The following is a 19,124-nucleotide window of genomic DNA, read 5'->3' on the forward strand; positions in this document are numbered from 1 at the left end:
CCCTTCCCGCGGCGGGGAATCCCCGGGCCGCCCCCCCCCCCCGCGCCCCGCCCCGGCCCCGCCCGCCCCACTCCGGCTCAGGCTGGGCTTCTGCTCGGGCTCCTCCCCTCGGGGCGGGCGGGCGGCACTGAGCTGCTGCTGCCTCTGCGGGCTCCCGGGCGGGCGGGCCGGCCGGCCACCGCCAGCGGGGCCATGTCGCTGCTGCGCGACGTGTCGCTGCAGGATCCCCGGGAGCGCTTCGAGCTGCTGCAGCGGGTGGGGGCCGGCACCTACGGGGATGTGTACAAGGTGCGGGCGGGGAGGGCTGCCCCGGGGGGAGGGAGGGGGAGAGCCACAGGGCTGTGGGCTGCACCTCCCCCCCCCCCCCCCCCCCCCCCGCCCGCCGCCGCCCACCCGCCGCCCGCCGGGCAGACGCCTCCCGGCCCGGCCCAGGAAAGGGGAAGGAGGCCAGGTTGCCCTACGTCTCCATCCCGGCCTGATGGGCAGGCCGAGGGCAACTCCGCGGGCAACTCCGCTAGCCTCCTGACTCCGTTACAGGCCCGGGACACGGAGACGTCCGAGCTGGCTGCCGTGAAGATAGTCAAACTAGACCCAGGTGAGACACGTGGGGTCCCTGGCTGCCGAGGGGGTGGGGGTTCTGCCTCCTGTGCGCACACAGCAGGTGACAGAAGCCTTTCCCTTCCTTCAGGAGATGACATCAGCTCCCTGCAGCAGGAGCTCACCATCCTTAAAGAATGTCGGCATCCCAACGTGGTCACTTACTTGGGCAGCTACCTCAGGTGACCACCCCCGCCCCTCGGCCTCAGCTGTTCCCTCTGGCTGCCAGCTGCCTGCCAGCAGTCGAAGGATGCCATCTTGGGACACCCTCGTCTTGGTGGAGCGGAGAGAACATGCCGGCCTTAAACCTAGCATGCCGGCTAGACCCGTTACTGGGTGGTCTTGGCCGAGTCACTGGCCCTCCCTGAGCCTTCCTTCTCTGTAAAATAAGGGGCTGGGTCTAGGTGGTCTCTAAGTTCTGTACCAGGACCCTTCCCCTGACCCCTTCCCCCCTCCTTCTTCTTCAGAAATGACAGATTGTGGATCTGCATGGAGTTCTGTGGAGGAGGGTCCCTGCAGGAGATCTACCAGGGTGAGACCCGGGCCCCTTTTCCCCCAGAGCCCTTGTCTCCAGCCTTAAGCTGCTGCTTTGGCTGAGGAAGACTGAACAGTGGGGAATGGGGCATCTGCCCAGGCTCAAACTCTTGGTGGGGGCTGAGGCCCTCACGAGCTCCCTCGGAGGCTCTGTGGGGGCGTGGACCCTGACCCCATCCAGGGGAAGCACAGGCCTTCGTGATGGTCCCAGGCTTTGGAGCTCAGGTGTCTGCACGTCCCCAGACTGCTCTTGAGTGTGGAATTGATTACTCTTTCTTCCCCAACCTTAGCAGGGCCCTTTCCTCTGAGTGGACAGGGCCCTGGCCGCATGGGCCTGCCTCTACCTTCACCTCTCCTTTTTTCAGCCACTGGACCCCTGGAGGAAAAACAGATTGCCTACGTGTGTCGGGAGGCCCTAAAGGTAGGGGGCCCTTCCTCTGCTTTCAACCCCCTGGTAGTCCTTTTCCTGCCTTTGCTTTGCCTTTCCTTGTCTGCCTGGGCTGGGCTAGGGACTCAGCTATTCCCCTGAGGCCCACTAATTGGTCCCTTGGTGGGAAGGGCCTCTTGGTCCTGGTGGGAGACTGGTGCCAGAAGGGGTGGGGCCATTCTCCTATTGCCGGAAGCTTCTTGTTTCCCTCTTGCCTCACCCGCTTCCTGTTTGGGGGAGAGTAGAGGTGGGAGGAAACAGCTTGGGTGGTGGTGGGGAGCCCCTCCCCAAACCCCCACTGAGCTCCTTAACCTGACCTGGCCCTGGGATGGATTTGGGGACCCTGGAAGTGGCAGGGAGAAGCTGGGGGCCTAAGGGCTGACCCAAAGGTTTCTCCTGTCCCCAGGGCTTGCATCATCTCCATTCTCAGGGGAAGATTCACAGGGACATCAAGGTAGGGGAAGGGAAGGTGCTGTGTGTGTGTGTGTGTGTGTGTGTGTGTGTGTGTGTGTGTGGGGAGAGAGAGAGCCAGCCAGCCAGAGAGACAAACAGAAAGACGTGGGAGGTTTGAGGACCTGCTGGAGCAGCAGGTTTCTGGGCAGAGTGTTGTGGGAACTATAGGGCCCACAGGATGGAAAGTTGGTATGTATGTGAGGGAGAACTGAGCTAGTGGAGGGACCCCCGGGGGTTAGAGAAGCTGGCACAGGGATACCGTCCACTTGGGGTGGATAACTTATCCTCCTCTGTCCCTACAGGGAGCCAACCTTCTCCTCACTCTCCATGGAGATGTCAAACTGGGTCAGTGCTGGGGAGGGGGAGCCTGGGGTCACTGGGGGGATGAGATTGGGGAGAACTGGGGTGGGTGGAACCAGAAGAGACAGGGGCTCTGGGAGAATCCTTGGGTGCCCCCATCCAACTGCCCCCAAGACTCTTGGTCAGTGGGTTTGGGCACTTAGGGTGAATCAGTTTGGAAGCTTGGGGATCTGGGAAGAGGGGAGGGCTCCAGCTGAACCAGAGACAGGGAGCTGAGCCAAGGAGCCAGGTGTATCCTGATTCCAGAGCTGCAGGCAGAGGGGGAAGTCTGTCTGGGTTGGGCACCTGGCTGCTCATCCCTTCCCTCTGCAGCTGACTTTGGCGTGTCTGGCGAGCTCACGGCGTCCGTGGCCAAGAGGAAGTCCTTCATTGGGACACCATACTGGTGAGGAGATTCTCCCGTTCCCTAGAAGGGGCTCCCCTGGGGGGCCCAGAGAAGGTGACACGCTCTCCCTGCCCCCAGGATGGCCCCAGAAGTGGCCGCTGTAGAGCGGAAAGGGGGTTACAATGAACTCTGTGACGTCTGGGCCATCGGGATCACCGCCATCGAGCTGGCCGAGCTTCAGCCCCCACTCTTCCACCTGCACCCCATGAGGTCGGTCGGTGCCTTCACCCCCCCCCACCTGTGCCCCAGCCCCGAGCCCCCAGCTGATCTCCGATTTCCCCATTCCTCCTGCAGGGCATTAATGCTTATGTCAAAGAGCAGCTTCCAGCCTCCCAAGCTGAAGGAGAAGACCTGCTGGTGAGTAGCCTGACCTTCACTTCCCACCTCCAGACCTTTGCCCAGGCTGTCCCCATGCCTCCTCAGCAGCTCCAAGGCTCAGCTCTGGTGACTCCACCTATCCAAGCTTTCCTGATCCCCCCCCCCCGTTGGGTGTGTGTGTGTGTGTGTGTGTGTGTGTGTGGTGGTCACTGGGGCTGCCCCAGGGGCATTGGCCCAGTTCTGACCCTGTCCTGGCTCTCAGGTCCCAGAATTTCCACCATTTCCTCAAGTTGGCCTTGACCAAGAACCCCAAGAAAAGGCCCCCTGCTGAGAAGCTTTTGCAGGTCAGAGAAACTTTGGGAGAGGAGGAGGACGGGGGTCCTTTTGAGGGTGGGCCAGGGCAGAGTTAGTGGCATGGGTGGCTGAGGCTGGGAGGGTGTCTGTCAGTTCCTGGAAGGGCCGTATGCTTTCAAGCTGGAAGCCGTGTTGTGGTGGGGTGGCTCAGACTCTCCCGTATGTTTGATTCCTTCCCCCTCCCCACCTCCAGCACCCTTTCACAGCCCAGACCCTCCCCCGGATGCTCCTCATGCAGCTCTTGGACAAACTCAACGATCCCCACCTGGGCATCCCTAACCCGGAGGACTGTGACCTGGAGGTGAGGGCAGCCTCAGCCTCACCTGGGCTGAGGGTAGGGAGCGGCACACGTCATGGGGCGGGGTGAGCTTCACCGTACCTTTCTGCTGCAGACCTACGACATATTTCCTGACACGATCCACTCCAGGGGGCAGCACAGTCAGGCAGAGAGGACCCCATCGGAGATCCAGTGTGAGTGACAGCGGGTGGTGGAGGGAAGGAGAAGTGGGGCTCCCCACGGCCTTCTCTTTTTCTGCCTCTGTGTTCTCACCCTTTCTGTCCCCTTGCCCCAGGCCCTCTATCCCTGCTGGGCTCCCTCCTTATTGTCCAGTCTCATTCTAGTTCACCAGGTCAAGTTTGGTGCTCCCAGGAGGAAGGAGACAGAGCCATTGTGTGAGCCGGTAAGAAGGCCCGTGGAAGGGCAGAATCTACATCCAGGGTCCAGGCCCTGGTTTTACGCCAAGTGAGCGGGATGGTTCTTCTCTAGGCTCAGGGCCTTCTGGTGAGGACACCAAGAGGGGTTGGGGCGGTTTTGCCACCCACGCCTGACACTTCCACTTCCAAGTAGAGAGACCCTGGTTTTGGGCCAAGAGGGCTCTCTGACCCTCACTGCCTGCGTGACCTTGGTCTATGGTCTAGTCCACCTCCTCCGGCCTGTGGGATGGAGGGGCTGGATTCGGTGATCCCTGAGATTCCTTCTGGCTCTGTGCCCAATCCTCGGGACCTCAGTACTTTATTTTCTTAGTCTTACTGGTGTGTTTTGTTTTTGTGTTAGAAGCATTTCCAGGTAACTCCTCCCTCCCCACTCCCGGCTCCTCCAGTGTGCCTGTTTTCCCACAACCCCTCCAACGTTTATTGTTTTCCTATTTTGGGTCATCTTTGCCAATCTGACGGGGGTGAGGTGGAATCTCAGCGTTGTTTTAATTTAACTAATGACAACTAGCTGGTGCAGGGGACAGAGTTCTGGACTTGGAGTCAGGAAGCCCCAAGCTCAAATCCAGCTTCAGATCCTTTCTGGCTGTGTGAATTTGGGCAAGTTACTTAACCTCTACTTGCCTCATTTTCCTCAACTCTTAAACGGGCATGATGTTAGCAGCTCCCTGCCAGGGTTGTTACTGGGATAAAGTCAGATTTACAGAGTGCCTTGTAAACCTTGAAGTGCTATCCATAGCTAGCTCTTATTTTTATTACTAATTTGCATTTCTTCAGTAGTGGTTTGGAGCGTTTTTTCCTCTGGGTATAGATGGCCTAGGTTTCTCTCCACGGCACGGTGGGGATCCCTGCCCAGGTCCGGCAAAGGCCCTCATGATTCCCTTGAGAACCGTCTGTTCATTTCCTCAAACTGTTTCTCATTTGGGGAATGACTCCTATTCTGGGGACTTTGAATCAGCTCCTTATATGTCTTGGAAATGAGACCTTTATCCCAGGACCATGTGATCAGCAGTACCTCCCTTTTCTCTACACAGTGGGAGGAGGAGTGGACGCTGTTAGAGAAGGAAGAGCTGACCGGGTAGGTGGGGACAGTGGCCTGGGGGTGGGGTGGGGGAGGGGAGGGCAGTACAGGGGCTTGGCCTCGGGCTCAGTGGCCCCTCTGTGCCTCTCTGCTCAGGAGTCTGCTGCAGTCAGTCCAAGAGGCCTTGGAGGAAAGGTGAGTCTTGGGATTGGAGGGACGGGGACTTCTCTGGAAGCTCAGAGCAAAGGTGGCCGGACCCAGGCGGCACCTCCCACGGCTGCCCACTGTACTTTGTACAGCTCTTTCTGCTGGTCTCTATCATCTTCATCTTCTCTTGGGAATAAACATCCTTGGGCTCCCCACCTTAACTCAGCAGACACTTGGCACTGGGGGTGCAAAGACAAAAGTTAAAGAATGCCTGCTCTCAGGTAGCTTCCATTCTCCCAGGGGGAAGAAACCCCCTATGTCCCCAGATGGGTAGATACAAGGGCATTTGAGGAGGGAGCATATGACCAGAACCCAAAGGAGGTGGATGGCCTCAGCCTGGGTGCTGAGAGGCCGAATTCGGGAGCAGCTAGTTATCTTGTCTGGCTGCAGTGAAGAAGGGGTGAGAGGAGGCATGGGAAAGAAGCCTGGAAAAGCCGAGGGGAGCCTACGCCGGTGGGATCAGTGTGGAGGACCCTAAACGCCAGGCCGGAGGAGTCTGAATCTTATCCTCAAGGTCATAGGGAGAGGTCTTACCCCAAGAGTGACAGACGTGTGCCCCAGGGAGACCACCTTGACAGCCGTGTGGAGGATGACCTGGGCAAGGGGGGACTGGAGGCAGAGAGGCCGAGGAGGCTGTCACGATAGTCTGGCCTGAAACGGCGGGTGGCCGTGTGAGCGGAGTGAGCGGGTCAGATGAAGCTATGCCAGAGAGGAAGAGAGTAGGAGATTTGGTAGCGCGCGTCAGAGGGAAGGGTCAGGGTGGACGTTGAGATCACAAACCTGGGGGCCCGGGAAGATGGTGGTGCCCGCTGGTGAGAGATGGCGAGGGAGGGAGGGAGGGGTGATGGGGAAGAGGAGTTTCTGATGCCCGTGGGAGATCCAGAGGTGAACGCCCTGAAGGTAGACTGGGCTACCGGAGGTGAGGGATGGGTCTGTGAATTGGGAGTCATCTGTGGAACGGTGACCGTCTGTGGAAGGGTGACCGTTGAGACCTCCCGGGGGAGTATAGGGAGAGGAGAGAAGAAGGCATGGGACACGGCCCTGGGGGCACACTCCTGCTGGGTGGAACTGGACCAGCCAGAGACAGGCAGGTAGAGACGAGCGTTAGATAGCCCACTGGGCCGTGGGGCAATCGTGTGTGTGTGTGTGTGTGTGTATGTGTGTGTGTGTGTGTGTGTGTGTGTGTGTGTGTGTGTGTGTGTGTGTGTGTGTGTGTGTGGTGTTGAGGGCAGGGTCGACGGGTTCAGAAGCCGCAGAGGGACACAGGAAGATGAGAATTGTAATTCAAAGCCCTCCGGGAGACCGTCAGTCACCTTGCGTGTGGCAGAGTCGAGTGAAAACATTTGCTTCAGAGAGACCGTGGAGGCTGGGGCCTGTTGGTGGAGGCCGGGGTGTGCTGGTAGACTGAGAGGAAGGAAGCTCGTAGATGTTGAAGAGAAGAAGGACCCACAGAGAGGGAGACCTGGAGAGGAGGCAGCTGAGGATGGCTTTGCGGGGGCCGGGGGAGGGGCGGGTCTTGTCATGGAGCAGCATCTCTGTGTTAGAGACTCCTGGGATGAGCAGGAAGAGACGAGATTTCCTTTTTTAGACGGTTTAGTCATTTATTTCAACGAACAAGCCTTGGGACCGGTAAGGTACAGAGTGGGCCCAGGGAAGAGGCTGGTTTTTTCTCTGTAAAGTAGGAGGTGAGATTCTCGACTGGGAGATGAGATGCTAAGGGTGCCAGGGGGTGCTGGGGAAGAGAAGCTTTAGGCGCCCAGGAACGTGGTCCGAGAAGTAGCGCAGAGTGTCCTGCTCTGTGCCCAGTGTGTGCAGGGGGTCTGAGAGGAGCCCCCAGGACTGGAGAGGGCAGCTGGGTAAAGGGACTTCTGGGGGAGCCAAGAAGATGGAGGGAGCAGAGAAGGAAGAGGTGTGTGGTGAGGGCAGTTTGTTAACCTTCGAATGGCATTTCCTGAGGGCCCCATGGACAGGTGGCAGAGCAGAGTAGGACCTGGGTGAGGGGGAAGAGCACGGCAAGATGAAGATAACAGAGCCAAAAGTGTTTTTCCTCTGCAGTGGACAAATCTGAATCACAGGTACAAGGGGAGGAGGAAGTGGGAATCTGTTAGGCCCAGGCTGGAAAGGTCCTGACTGATGGGGCCCGCCTTCCTTGGCCTGTGCTCGTGGAGGGCGGTGTTAACCTGTTCTCTCTCCAGACGCTTGGGGCAGGAGGTAGGGACACTGGGGATGTTGGGGTGTGGGGCGGGGCTTGCTCAGACCTCCAGGGGCCTGACAGCTCACAGGCCGACTCCCAGGATGGGTACCCTCAGCAGATGCGGGGGTCCGTTTGACACTTGGGCTTGCCTGGTACCTTTGTACATATGGTCCCCCTGCCTGGAATGCCCTCTCTCCTGAACTCCCCCTTGTAGGGTCCTTGCTACAGCTTGGCCAGTCTTTCCTAATGCCCTGGTCATAGCATTCTCTCCGGAAGTCGCTTGGGTTTGCTTTCCCCTCTGTCGTACTCCCTTGTAGATGGCAAGCTCCCTGAGGGCAGGGTCTCCGAGAGAGTGTGGCACATAGTGAGCTCCTGTTGAATTGAATGACTTTCAAGTCTGTGGCTCTGTGCTGGCCAGAGTCCTGCCAGGGAGCAGCTGGTCTGGGGGACCTTTGGGTACAGAACTTTGGTTTTGGAGGTTAGGTGGTGCTTTCCCTCATGACCTCGTGGTGGTTACGAGGAAGGTGCTTGGCCAGCTGCTAAATGCTCTGAGGAGCTCCTTGTCATCAGCGTTCTCTCCCCCAACAGGAGTCTGACCATGAAGCCGGCTCTGAAGGACCAGGTGGGCCTGAGACAGCAGGGGGCCTGGGTGTTGGGGAGGGGCCGTCTATGGGAATGTGCCTGGGTGCCCGGGAGGGAGCGGGCCTAGTGAGCTAGGCCAAAAAGCCTCAGGAGCTGGACGCCTGACTCGGGGTGCTGCTTGGTTTCTACTTCCCCAGGTCCTGGACTCCCCTGAGGACGGAACAGGAACCATTAAGCGGTCACCATTTGGGGGTCCCGGACCCCCGGGACCTTCTGAAGTGGACTCTCCCGATTCCCCTCCAGGTGAGGCTTGGCCAGGGGAGAAGGGGTCTCCGGGGGTCCCTGGGGCTCTGGAAAGCTCCCCTTATGCCCAGGCCCATATGGGGAAACCTTAGGGCAGAGGAAAAGAGGAGGAGGAGGAGAAATGCATCTACTGTGGGGGAGGGGAAGAGGAGTGGGGGATGACAGCTGGTCCACGTGCCCGCCAGAGACGCCAGAGCTGGCTCTGCCCTGTTCCGAAACCCCACCATTGCTCTCTACCGAATGGGCCACCATGAAGCGCAAGGAAGACACTGAGGTCAGCAGGGATCCCTGGGCCTGTGGGAAGGGATGATGGGGAACTGGACGAAACCGGCTCTGAGCCCCCTCCCTTTCCTTCTCAGAGATCCTGCTGTCACGGCCTCCCCCCCACCCCCAAAGTTCATGTAAGTGTCCCCCCAGGGCCTTCCTCAGTCCTGCTCTGCCCCACCCCACCCTGGCCCCTGGCCTTTGATGGCCTAGTCAGTGCTCAGATCCATGCCCTTTGAACAGATGAGGAGACTGAGGCCCAGAGCCTTGGAGGGATTGTCCCCTAGCTAGGAAGGGTCTGGCCCCAGGCCAAGAGGGCAGGCCTGGGGTGTCTCCCTTTCTGTCCTGTCTCGCCCTCATCCTTGGTCCTGTCCGTCCTCTGCCCCAGATGGGCGCCTGCTTCTCCAAAGTCTTCAATGGCTGCCCGCTTCAGATCCACACCGCTGTCACCTGGATTCACCCTGTGACCCGAGGTAGGGTGGCTGCAGCAGCATCACCTGCCTTGGGCCGCCTGTGGGGCCTCCGAGGAGCAGGGGTGGGGGCGGGGCCGGGGAAGAAGCCAGACACCCGGGCCGCGGGTGAGGCCTCGGTGGGGGGGACTTCTCAGCCGACTCCCCACTCGAGACAGGCGGCTGATTGTCCCCGACCCCGTCTTCTCTTATTCCAGACCAGTTCTTGGTGGTGGGGGCCGAGGAGGGGATCTATACCCTCAATCTACACGAATTACATGAGGATACTTTGGAGAAGGTGAGGAGGAGGAGGTGGAGGTGAGGGTGGGGGTGGGGCGCTCGGCCCTCAGGCAGGCAGAGCAGGACCCTATCTTATCCCATTCGAGGCCACATGCAAGGTCCTTGTGCTGGGTGCCGTGGGCATGAGATGTACCCAGAGGACCCGTCCCCCAGGAATGGCCAGGGGCGGCAGGGTGATGGACAGGTGGCGAGGAGAGATCCGGGCAGAGGGCACGGGCTCCAGGAACGTCCAAGGGGGGAGGGATTTAGGGCTTGGGTCCATCCCCTGGGGGTGGGGGGCACTGAGGCCCAGCTGGGCGAGTGAGCCATGTGGCTGTCTCTGTCCTGCAGCTGATTCCCCAGCGCTGCTTCTGGCTCTACTGTGTCAACAATGTCCTTCTCTCCTTGTCAGGTGCTGGAGGGGGTGGGCGGGGCTGGGAGAGGGCGGTGGGAGGTGTTGGGGGGGCCAAAACGTCTCGCAGGGTCACCACCACTAACCCCATCATCAGAGGCCCTTTATTGCAACCCTGGAGTTTTACAGATGGGGAAACTGAGGCACGGGGGAGTTAAGAGACTTCCCCAAGGTCACGCTGGTCCTAAGTGGCAGAGCCGGCAGCTGAAACCCGGGTCATCTGAATTTCATCGCAGCAGTCTTCCTGGCTCCAGTGCTCACTGAGCTGTGTGACCCTGGGCAAGGGACTTCGCCTTTCCCTGCCTCAGTTTCCCCATCTGTAAGATGTGCTTTAACCTCCTTCATAAGGAGCTTGATCAGTGTCACCGTGAGAGAGAAATGTTGTAATAGGCCGTAACGATAACCCTCATCTCTCCCTCCCAGGGAAGACCACCCACGTCTGGGCTCATGACCTGCCAGCACTGTTCGAGCAACGTCGGCAGCAGCAGCAGCGGCAGGTCCCTCTGGCCATCCCCACCCACCGGCTTACCCAGCGTATCATCCCCAGGTGGTGTGGGGTCGGGGGCAGCGAGGGCCCTGGGGCTCTGGGCAGCGGTGCCGGGGCAGCCCTCCCCATCCTCCTGCCTTTCCCGGGCTCTTTTGGCTCTGTCCCTCGGGAGAGACCCGGATGGACCCGGGGGGTCTGGCAAGGCCAGCTTAATCAGCCTGGGGGGTCCAGGTGGATGCTGACCCACTGAAGACCAGGTCTGGGTTCACTTCGGGGCCCAGCGAGCGCTTGAGAGCAGCGCTCCTCTCTTAGAATCTGGTGGGCTGGCAGTAACCTGGGGGAGGGTTAGCCTATGCCCTCTGACCCGCTCCACCAGCCTCTGAAGGAGAGGAGCGAGGCCATGGTGGGTCAGAGGTCCCGGGCTAGCTCATGCCAACTTTCCCCACAGGCGCTTTGCACTCTCTACGAAGATTGCGGATACCAAAGGCTGTCTCAAGTGCCGTGTGGGTAAGAGCCGGGGGTGGGCCTGCAGTGCCACACCTTAACGCTGACCGTCCATCTCCTGCACCCGACTCCCCTCTGTCCTCATCTCTGCCTGCCGGACCCCTGCTCTTCCTGCAGGGCTCTGTGTGCCAGGCCCGGGGCTAGGCCTTTGGGACATCAAGGGAGGAGGGTACAGCACAGTCCACTTACTGACAAGTAAACTGAGGGACTTTGAGGAAGGAAGAGAGTCAGGGAAAGCATCACAGAGGACATAGTGCCAAGCCAAGCCTCAAAAGAAGACAAGAGGGCAGCTCAGTGGTGCAGTGGATAGAGCACTGGCCCTGAAGTCAGGAGGACCTGAGTTCAAATCCGGCCTCAGACCAAACACTTGACACTTACTAGCTGTGTGACCCTGAGCAAGTCACTTAATCTCAATGGCTTAAAAAAGAAAAAATTTCCAATCAAAAGAAGATAAGGAAAGTTGGAGGGGAGGGAAGTGACCCTTCCAGACATGGCCTGTGCAAATGCGTGGAGGTGGGAGATGACAGGTTGAATTCATGAATTAGTTAAGTGGTAGTCCAGGCTGCCTGTAAGGAGAGTGTGTGAAGGGCAGATATTGATGGTGCCTTTGCCTGGGTTTGTGTATTGGCTAGTTTTGCTGAATTGCTTCCCCCCACCCCTTTCTCCTTTATTACAAGGAATTGTGGGTGTCGAGGGAGGGATATATCCAAAAAGGAAGGCGATGTATAAAACCAAAGATGTCAGTAAACTTTAAAAAAGGAAATGAGGTTAGAAAGGTATTGGAAGAGGTTTTCGATGGTAGGCTGATGGGTTTGTCTTTTATCCTGTCCCTGAAGCGTGGGGGGTGGGTGAGGTCAGACCCAGGCCAAGGGATGACTCTGTTAGCTGGCTGGTGGGTGGATGGAGAGGAGGGCCCGGGAGCCTGGGCCGGACTGCTCATGGAGCCCAGAAGAAGGACCGAGGGCCTTCCTCACAATGACAGTTGTTGTCGGCCGCGTCAGTGGTCAGGGGGTGGACGTGGAGGTCAAAGGCTTCCCTTCTATTCCTCCCTGCTCTCAGCCGTGGCCTAGTGGCTAGAGCGTGGGACATGGAGTCAGCAGACCAGGGTTCGAATCTCACACATAGGTGCTTAGCACATGTTTGTTGAATGGTGCTGAGGCCCAGCTAGCTGCCTCTTCCCCTCCACAGTTCGAAATCCCTACACAGGGAGCACCTTCCTGCTGGCTGCTCTGCCCTCTGCCCTGCTGCTCCTGCAGTGGTATGAGCCCCTGAAGAAATTCCTGCTTCTCAAGGTATGGGAACCTGAGTGGGGCAGAGGGAGGCCCTTGGGGGCTGGGGAGGGCACATGGGGTCTCTGAGCCCACCCATCCCTGGCTGGGGGGCAGAGGGGGCCCTTGGGGGCTGGGGAGGGCACACGGGGCATCTGAGCCCGCCCATCCCTGGTTAGAGGCAGAGGGAGGCCCTTGGGGACTGGGGAGGGCACACAGGGTGTCTGAGCCCACCCATCCCTGGTTAGAGGCAGAGGGAGGCCCTTGGGGGCTTGGGAGGGCACACGGGGTGTCTGAGCCCACCCATCCCTGGCGGGGGGAGGGGGGGGCCCTTGGGGGCTGGGGAGGGCACACGGGGTGTCTGAGCCCGCCCGTCCCTGGTTAGAGGCAGAGGGGGGCCCTTGGGGACTGGGGAGGGCACACGGGGTCTCTGAGCCCACCCATCCCTGGCCAGGGTGAGGAAGGCTGCTGCCTCTACTTTTCTGGCCCATGCAGAATTTCACCACCGTCCTGCCCAATCCTTTGGGGCTCCTGGAGCCTCTGATACTGGAAGGGAAGGAGCTGCCTCAAGTGTGCGTGGGGGCCACTGGGCCCGGCAGACCCGGCCTGGGCCTCCAGTTCCACATCCTCCCGCTGGAAGCTGGGCCCGCCCCTGACTTCCTCATCCCTCCTGGTGAGCACGCAGCCTTGGCTTCCAGGGCTCAGGAGGAGGGCTCCCGTTGCAGACTCACCTTAAGGGTCTCTGGAACTGAAGGATACCCCTGCATTTTACAGATGAGGAAACTGAGGCTGGGGAAGCCTCTATGACCGCAGGATTTCCGCTTCAGGGCTGGAGGGACCTTAGAGGTCATTCGTGTCTCCTTTTACCATTGGGGAAACTGAGGCAGCGACTTATAGGATCCTGGAGCCTGCCCAGTCCCACTCCTTTACTTTGTAGATGGGGAAACTGAGGCCCAGGGTCACACCCAGTGACCGAGGCAAGATCTGAACCCAGGTCCTCTGGCCGTGAAGCTGCGGTTCCTTCTGCCATGCTAGGCTGCCCCCAAGAGTGCTTACAAAGCATTCGCCTCAAAATATCCCGTGAAGTCAGTGAAGCAAAGATTAGCACCCCCGTTTGACAGAGATGGCAACTGGGGCTCAGAGAGGGGCTGGAATCACACAGCAGAAAGCCCAGGTTTGAATCCTGCCTCTGCTACTTGCTTATGTGACCTTTGGTAAATCCCACGCCATGTCTGGGCCTCAGTTTCCCCATCTGTAAAATGAGGGAGTTGGGTCAGCTGGACCCAAAGGCCCATGGCAGCTCTGGATCCGTGTTCCTATGATCCTGTCAGTTACTCCCTCTCCCTGGGCCTCAATTTCCCCATCTGTAAAATGGGGGGGGGGGGTTGACAATGTGAGAGAAGAACCAGGAGCAGAGGAGGAGATGCTGGGCTTAGGGAGGGGCCAGGCTTAGGGGCAGGAGCCCGGGCTGGCGCGACCCCGGAGCCTGCTCACAACCTCGCGCTTCCTCTGCCCCCAGAGGGGGCTCCAGGCGCTGCCCAGCAGGTGATCCAGGTGGACCGAGACACAGTGCTGGTGTGCTTCGAGCGTGAGTGACTGCGGCGGGGGCGGCTGGGGCAGCGGGGGCGGCTGGGGCAGCCGGGAAGGCGGGGTGACCGGGGCGGCGGGAGGTGGAGCTGTCCTCTGGGCCTGAGCCCTGCCTGCGCCCTTCCCGCAGGCTGTGTGCGGATCGTCAACCTTCAGGGGACCCCGACAGGCGCCCTGGCCCCCGAGCTCACCTTCGACTTTCCCATCGAGACCGTGGGTGAGTGAGATGCCCGAATGCTGGAGGTGGGGGAGCCAGGAGGAGGAGGTGCGGGGGTGTGTAGGTGCTGTGCGTCTGTGGGTTGTGGTGCCTTGTAGTTACGTGTATGTGCGTATGTGGTTGTGTGTACATGTGTGTGGTGTGTATGTGTGGTTGTGTGTATATTTACACACACTTATGGCTGTATGTGTGCACGTCCAGCTGTGTGTAAGTATGCATACATGTGTGTGTGCGCACACTGTGTGGTTGGTATATGTGTGCACACATATGTGATTATGTGTGTGTGGTGTGTACGTGGTGTGTGCGTGGTGTGTGCGTGGTTGCATTTGTGTGCATGCAAGCATGTGGCTGTGCATGTGTGAGGCAGTGTGTGCTCCCCATCGTGGTCCCGGCACGCCCCTCTCAGGTGAGCCAAGCCACCCCGGCATCCACGCCCCCAGGCCCTGGCCCAGAGGTGGGGCTCCTCTGCCCTGCTGACATCCAGGGGCCAAATCCCTTTGCAGGCCGCTCCCTCCCCTCCCAGCCCTGCTCTCCAGCCCTTCCTGCCCAGAGGTGCCCAAGGCGCGCCCGCCCGTTAGGGTGGCCTGGGTGGGAGGCCACGCTCCGGGTACGTGCCGGGCCGCGGGAGCAGGCTGCTCTGGGGGGACGGCGGAGGCAGAAGCACCCGAGTTCAAATCCAGCCTCACACTCTCTAGCCACGTGACCCTGGGCGAGTCACCCTGCCCTGTCTGGTTCCATCTCCTTCTCCGTGAAATGGGGCTGCTGTGAGGATCTGATGAGATCCCCTGCAGATGCTTTGTGGACCTGGGAGCACCCGACAGCCTCCGGCTGTTATGTCCTTGCCCACCACGGGCATTTACGAAGGCCCGAGAAGGCTGTGCTCATCTCGGGCTACCTTGTTCCAAGGCTCAGGCTGGGTGCCGCCCCTTCCAGGAAGCCTTCCCTGCTCTGCCAACGGCAGAAAGGCTTTTGTCCCTCCTCGCAGGATCATTGGAACTGAGGCCCAGAAAGGTTCCATACTTCTCCAAGGTCACTTACAGGACCTGGACCTAGAGCTACAAGGCCTAGGTCCTCAGAGGCCATCAAGCCCAACCCCCTCCCCATTTTGCAGATGAAGAAACTAAGGCAAACGGGTTAATTGACTTGCCAGGATCACACAGCTAGTGAGTGTCTGAAGCTGAATTTGAACTCAGCTCTTCCTGACTCCAGGCCCGGCTCTCTATGACCTCCCTCCCAGTACTTCCCCTTGGTAGACTGTGAGCTCCTTGAGGGCAGGGCCCCCCCTCCCCGGCCCAGTTCATCTTCCTCTGCCCAGTTCCCAGCCCCAGGCCTTGCTCATGTCGGGGAGATGCTTAATAAATGTTGATTGGTGGCCAGATGGGCAGGCCAGTGTGCTGACATGATCTGGACCGTTCTATCAGGACGGAAAACGTTTGTGGGAACCTTGCCTGGGAGGCCACTGGCTGGGCAAGTTCTGCCTGCTGACTTTGGGCAGGTCATTTAGTCCCTGGAGCCTCAGTTTCCCCATCTGTAAAATGGGAGGGTGGACCAGGTTGCCTCAGGGGACCCTTTTAGCCCTAGATCTAAGGTCTTGTGGCATATGTGGAGATGGGAGGTGTGGGAGCAGAGATGAGGGGGTGGCTCCGGGCCCTTAGGGCCTTGCTGACCCTCTCCGGGTCTTCAGTCTGCCTGCAGGACAGCGTGTTGGCATTTTGGCAGCATGGCATGCAGGGGCGGAGCCTGGAGACAAATGAGGTGAGGTTGGGCCCCTGGAGGTGGGGGGGGGGTTCCCTAGCAGGGCCAGGATGCCTCCTGCTTGTCATGCCCCTCATTTTCTCCCCCAGTTGACTCAGGAGATCACCGATGAGACGAGGATATTCCAAGTGCTCGGGGCCCATCGGTAAGAGTGGGAGCCTTGCTGAGGGGACCAGGGTGGTAGGGATGGCCAGAAGTTGACCGAATGTCAATGGAGAAGTTGTGGGGGCTGGGGAGGGTTCCTGATTGACTGAGAGTGAGCCTGGGGTTTGAAGAATGGACCAATGAGGGCAATCTGGAAAGCCCAGGCAGATGGGAAATGTGGGGGCCTTCTGGCTGGCCATTCTCCGCAGCCAGACACCCCCAACCTCGAGGAAAGCAAGGTGGAGTTCCCCAGGAGATGGGATACTGAGGAGCGTAGGGCCATCTTGTTACCTTACTTTGCTGGGTCATTTCTGAAGGGGGCTGTTCCGTGTGGAAACAGGGAAAGAGCGAGCAGATGCTGGTTAGGGTGGGAGAGGCAGAAGAGGAAGGTGGGGATTAGAGGTGGGTCCAGCAGGTGTCTCAGCCCAGGAGTCAAAAGGAAGGTCTAAGAGGCCTCAAGACAGAGAATCTTGAGGTTGGGGGAGTTTAGAAAGAGCAGGAGGTGAAAGCTGTGGGGCTGCAGGTAAAGTCCCCAGTACCATGGCTGAGCAGAAGCAGCTTCCAGGAGTTGGCCAGGCCCCACGAGGCCAGGCCTGGGGGCCTTTATGGACATGCCCTGGCTTTCCTCTGCTCTGCCTGGCCCGCTTCCCCATCCCAGCCCCATCTTCCTCTCTTTGTCCCGCCATTGTCTCCTCCCACCAGAGACATCGTCCTGCAGAGCACCCCTACAGACAACCCTGGGGCTCAAAGCAATCTGTACATTCTCACCGGCCACCAGAGTAGCTACTGAACCCTGCTGACCTCGCCTCCATGCCCAGGCCACAGGGCCCTGCCAGCGTGCCCCGTGGGCAGAGCCTGGGGTTGTGGGCCCTTTCCGTTCAGCTGAGGAGGCCGGGAGATGACGTTCCTGAGATGTGTCCTGTGTGTTTGTCGGGGGCAGGGAGGGGGGCAGGAATCCCCCAAAATACAGCTCTGCAATAACTGGAGAAGACCAAGTTGCTGTGACTTCGTCCTCCACCGGCCATGCGCCCCTACATTCCCGGCTCCCCCTCCAGGAGCTCTCCATCCCCCAGGGAGGTGTTGGCCCCTGGGGCCCCTGTTCATGGCCCTGGGACATGGTATTTAACAGAGAACTGTATTGGTATTAAAGTCCACCGGTTTTCCTCCTTTGGGTTCTGTGGTTATTTGGGTGGTGTGAAGGCCTGGAGCATTTCTGCTGTAGCCCCTCATTGGAGACGCCAAGTGTTTGCTTTTCGTGACATTCACGTGGCCCGTGACGCCAGGTGCTGCTCAGGCATATTTCCAGGGCTACCATGCTTCTATTCTGGACTTCCAGAGGCTGCCTTCTGAACAGGGGCAGGGCCCGGGCCTACGTCGACTGGGGTGGGGAGCACGTGATGGCCTGGACCCCAGCAGGAGGGAGGATTGCTTGGCTGGAGTGGAAGGACTGAAGCCCGGAGGGAGGAGTAGACTATGTAAGCATCTGTTAGGAAAGAGCCTGGCCAGAGTGACCAGGCCTTTGTCCAGGGGCAGCTGCATGCAGGGGGCCCTGAAAGTCTTTTGGCCGCTAGGAATCATGAGTTAAAATGGGAAGCAATCTTTGGGCCCCTTGGTGAGCTCCCACCAGTCTGCTTGCCTCCTTCCTGAATCGTCCCAACTGGGGTTTGTACCCATTCTGGGTATAAAGAGGCCTCATTTCATCTGTGAACCACACAGAGTAACCAAGTTGTGGCCCACAGGAAACCTGGAGGTAGAGGATGAAATGGAAAAACTTGAGAGGGGTCTGAAGCCCTGCTACTTACCATGTAACCTTGGGCAAATGCCTTCACTTCTGAGACTGTTTTCTCATCTGTGAAATGGAGAGAATGGTACCAGCCTTCAAGGCTGTGAGGCTGAGAAGGGGCAATGGCTATTCAAGCACTTTGAAAATTACAAAATCAATTGATATATAAAATATATCAAATACATATAAAAAAAAATCTTACCGGAATCCTAGAATAAATAACTATGGGCCGAGGAACCCCCGGGCTTAAAACCCGGTCTGATGTTGACTCCCTCTATGATCTAGGGCAAGCTCCTTGCCTTTCTCTGCCTCATTTTCCCCTTCTATAAAAGGAGAGGGTTTGGGCTCAGGTGATCATGAATGCTTTCCAGTTCTTGTGACTCTATGATCTTAAGGACTGAAAAGACTCGGATGATGGAAAAACCAAGGCCCGTATCATCACTGAGATTGACACTAAGCAAAGCCCAAAAACTCACCCAAGAGCTCATCTTCCCCTGATGGAAACTACAAAAGCAACAAAAACAAAACCTTAGGACGTGTGTTCATGAGGTCAGGGCTGTGTGGAGACCCGCCATGGCGAAGGCAAATTAGAGATAGGGCAGAGCAAAGGAGAGGACACCTCACTGCCGGGGGGCTCCAGTACCAACCATAGCAAGACTCTTCAATCTCAGAGGCAAGACATCTTGAGTGTCCAGTGGTGGTGATGGCAGTAGAAAGGCTGGCTCCATGTGGCAGGGAGAAGAGAGACCCTAAGTGCCTTCTTTGCCTTGATGTTTGAGGCAGTCCTGGCTCCCACAAGACCAGTGCTTTGCACATAGTAGGTGCTTGATCAATGTTTGCTGGATTGGTTTTGAGAGAGTGGAAGGCTATGTCAGCTGTTGTTTGAGACCTAATTCATAAACAGCAGGTAAAACAGTCGGTGTTGCAACATAACTCAACATTTATTGAGTGCCAACTGTGTGCTAAAACAAAGACAATAAGCTTCCGTCTGACAAGGTGCACTTGTCCTGAGAGGCGGTTTTTACTTTCTTTGTTCCTCTTCATCCCTTGTTTGGTCAGGAGCTCCTCCCCTATCCAGGGTTTTGGGTCACATGGATTAGTGGGGATAGTTCCTGGTTGTTTCTCTATTGCTAGAATTCATCAGTGATATGACCTTTTATATAGATCACGGATCCATCTGGAGCTTATCTGTGTAGATGGTGCAAATGCTGCTCTCTAATTTCTGCCAGTCTGCTTTCCAGTTTTACCAACGGGTTTTGTCCAGTAGCGAGTCCTTATCGTAGACGTTGGGATTCTTTGGGCTTATCAAACACTATACTACTATGTTCATTTGTGCCCCGAGAGGCAGTGTGCTACAGGGGAGAGAAAGAAGTCAACTGGGTTCTGATCCCACTATGGGCACTCACCAGCTGTGCGACCACTGATAATCTCTCTGAGCCTTATTGTGAGGACCAGATGAAATAAAGGGTGAAAAGTGCTTTATAAATATTAAACCCCTAGAGCAATGTCAGCCTACAGGAGTATAGCTG

At 58.2% G+C, this 19,124-nt stretch overlaps 1 protein-coding gene across 3 annotated transcripts; it reads left to right on the forward strand.

Annotated features, from left to right (window-relative positions):
* The first annotated feature begins 179 nt into the window (after positions 1–179).
* Positions 180–16,981, forward strand: MAP4K2 (mitogen-activated protein kinase kinase kinase kinase 2). 3 transcript variants are annotated; one of them, XM_027856261.1, is made up of 32 exons: positions 180–288; positions 538–595; positions 689–779; positions 1,065–1,129; positions 1,497–1,552; positions 1,965–2,012; positions 2,314–2,356; positions 2,684–2,756; positions 2,835–2,966; positions 3,051–3,113; positions 3,337–3,418; positions 3,622–3,729; positions 3,821–3,899; positions 4,050–4,108; positions 5,174–5,217; positions 5,317–5,355; positions 8,150–8,183; positions 8,341–8,446; positions 8,632–8,720; positions 8,806–8,847; positions 9,099–9,183; positions 9,378–9,457; positions 9,790–9,850; positions 10,274–10,397; positions 10,786–10,844; positions 12,030–12,133; positions 12,605–12,782; positions 13,629–13,697; positions 13,827–13,913; positions 15,598–15,668; positions 15,758–15,813; positions 16,515–16,981. In XM_027856261.1, the coding sequence occupies exons 1-32, from the start codon at positions 193–195 to the stop codon at positions 16,600–16,602; spliced, it is 2,469 nt and encodes an 822-aa protein (XP_027712062.1). In that variant the 5' UTR covers positions 180–192; the 3' UTR covers positions 16,603–16,981. The 3 variants fall into 3 exon arrangements, with proteins under 3 accessions (XP_027712062.1, XP_027712064.1, XP_027712063.1); XM_027856262.1 differs by having other exon boundaries at positions 188–255; XM_027856263.1 differs by lacking the exon at positions 5,317–5,355.
* The last annotated feature ends 2,143 nt before the right edge of the window (positions 16,982–19,124 follow it).

This window comes from Vombatus ursinus, unplaced genomic scaffold (assembly GCF_900497805.2).
Source record: "Vombatus ursinus unplaced genomic scaffold, bare-nosed wombat genome assembly UNPS02011369.1, whole genome shotgun sequence".
In the NCBI taxonomy this organism is placed as follows: Eukaryota; Metazoa; Chordata; class Mammalia; order Diprotodontia; family Vombatidae; genus Vombatus; species Vombatus ursinus.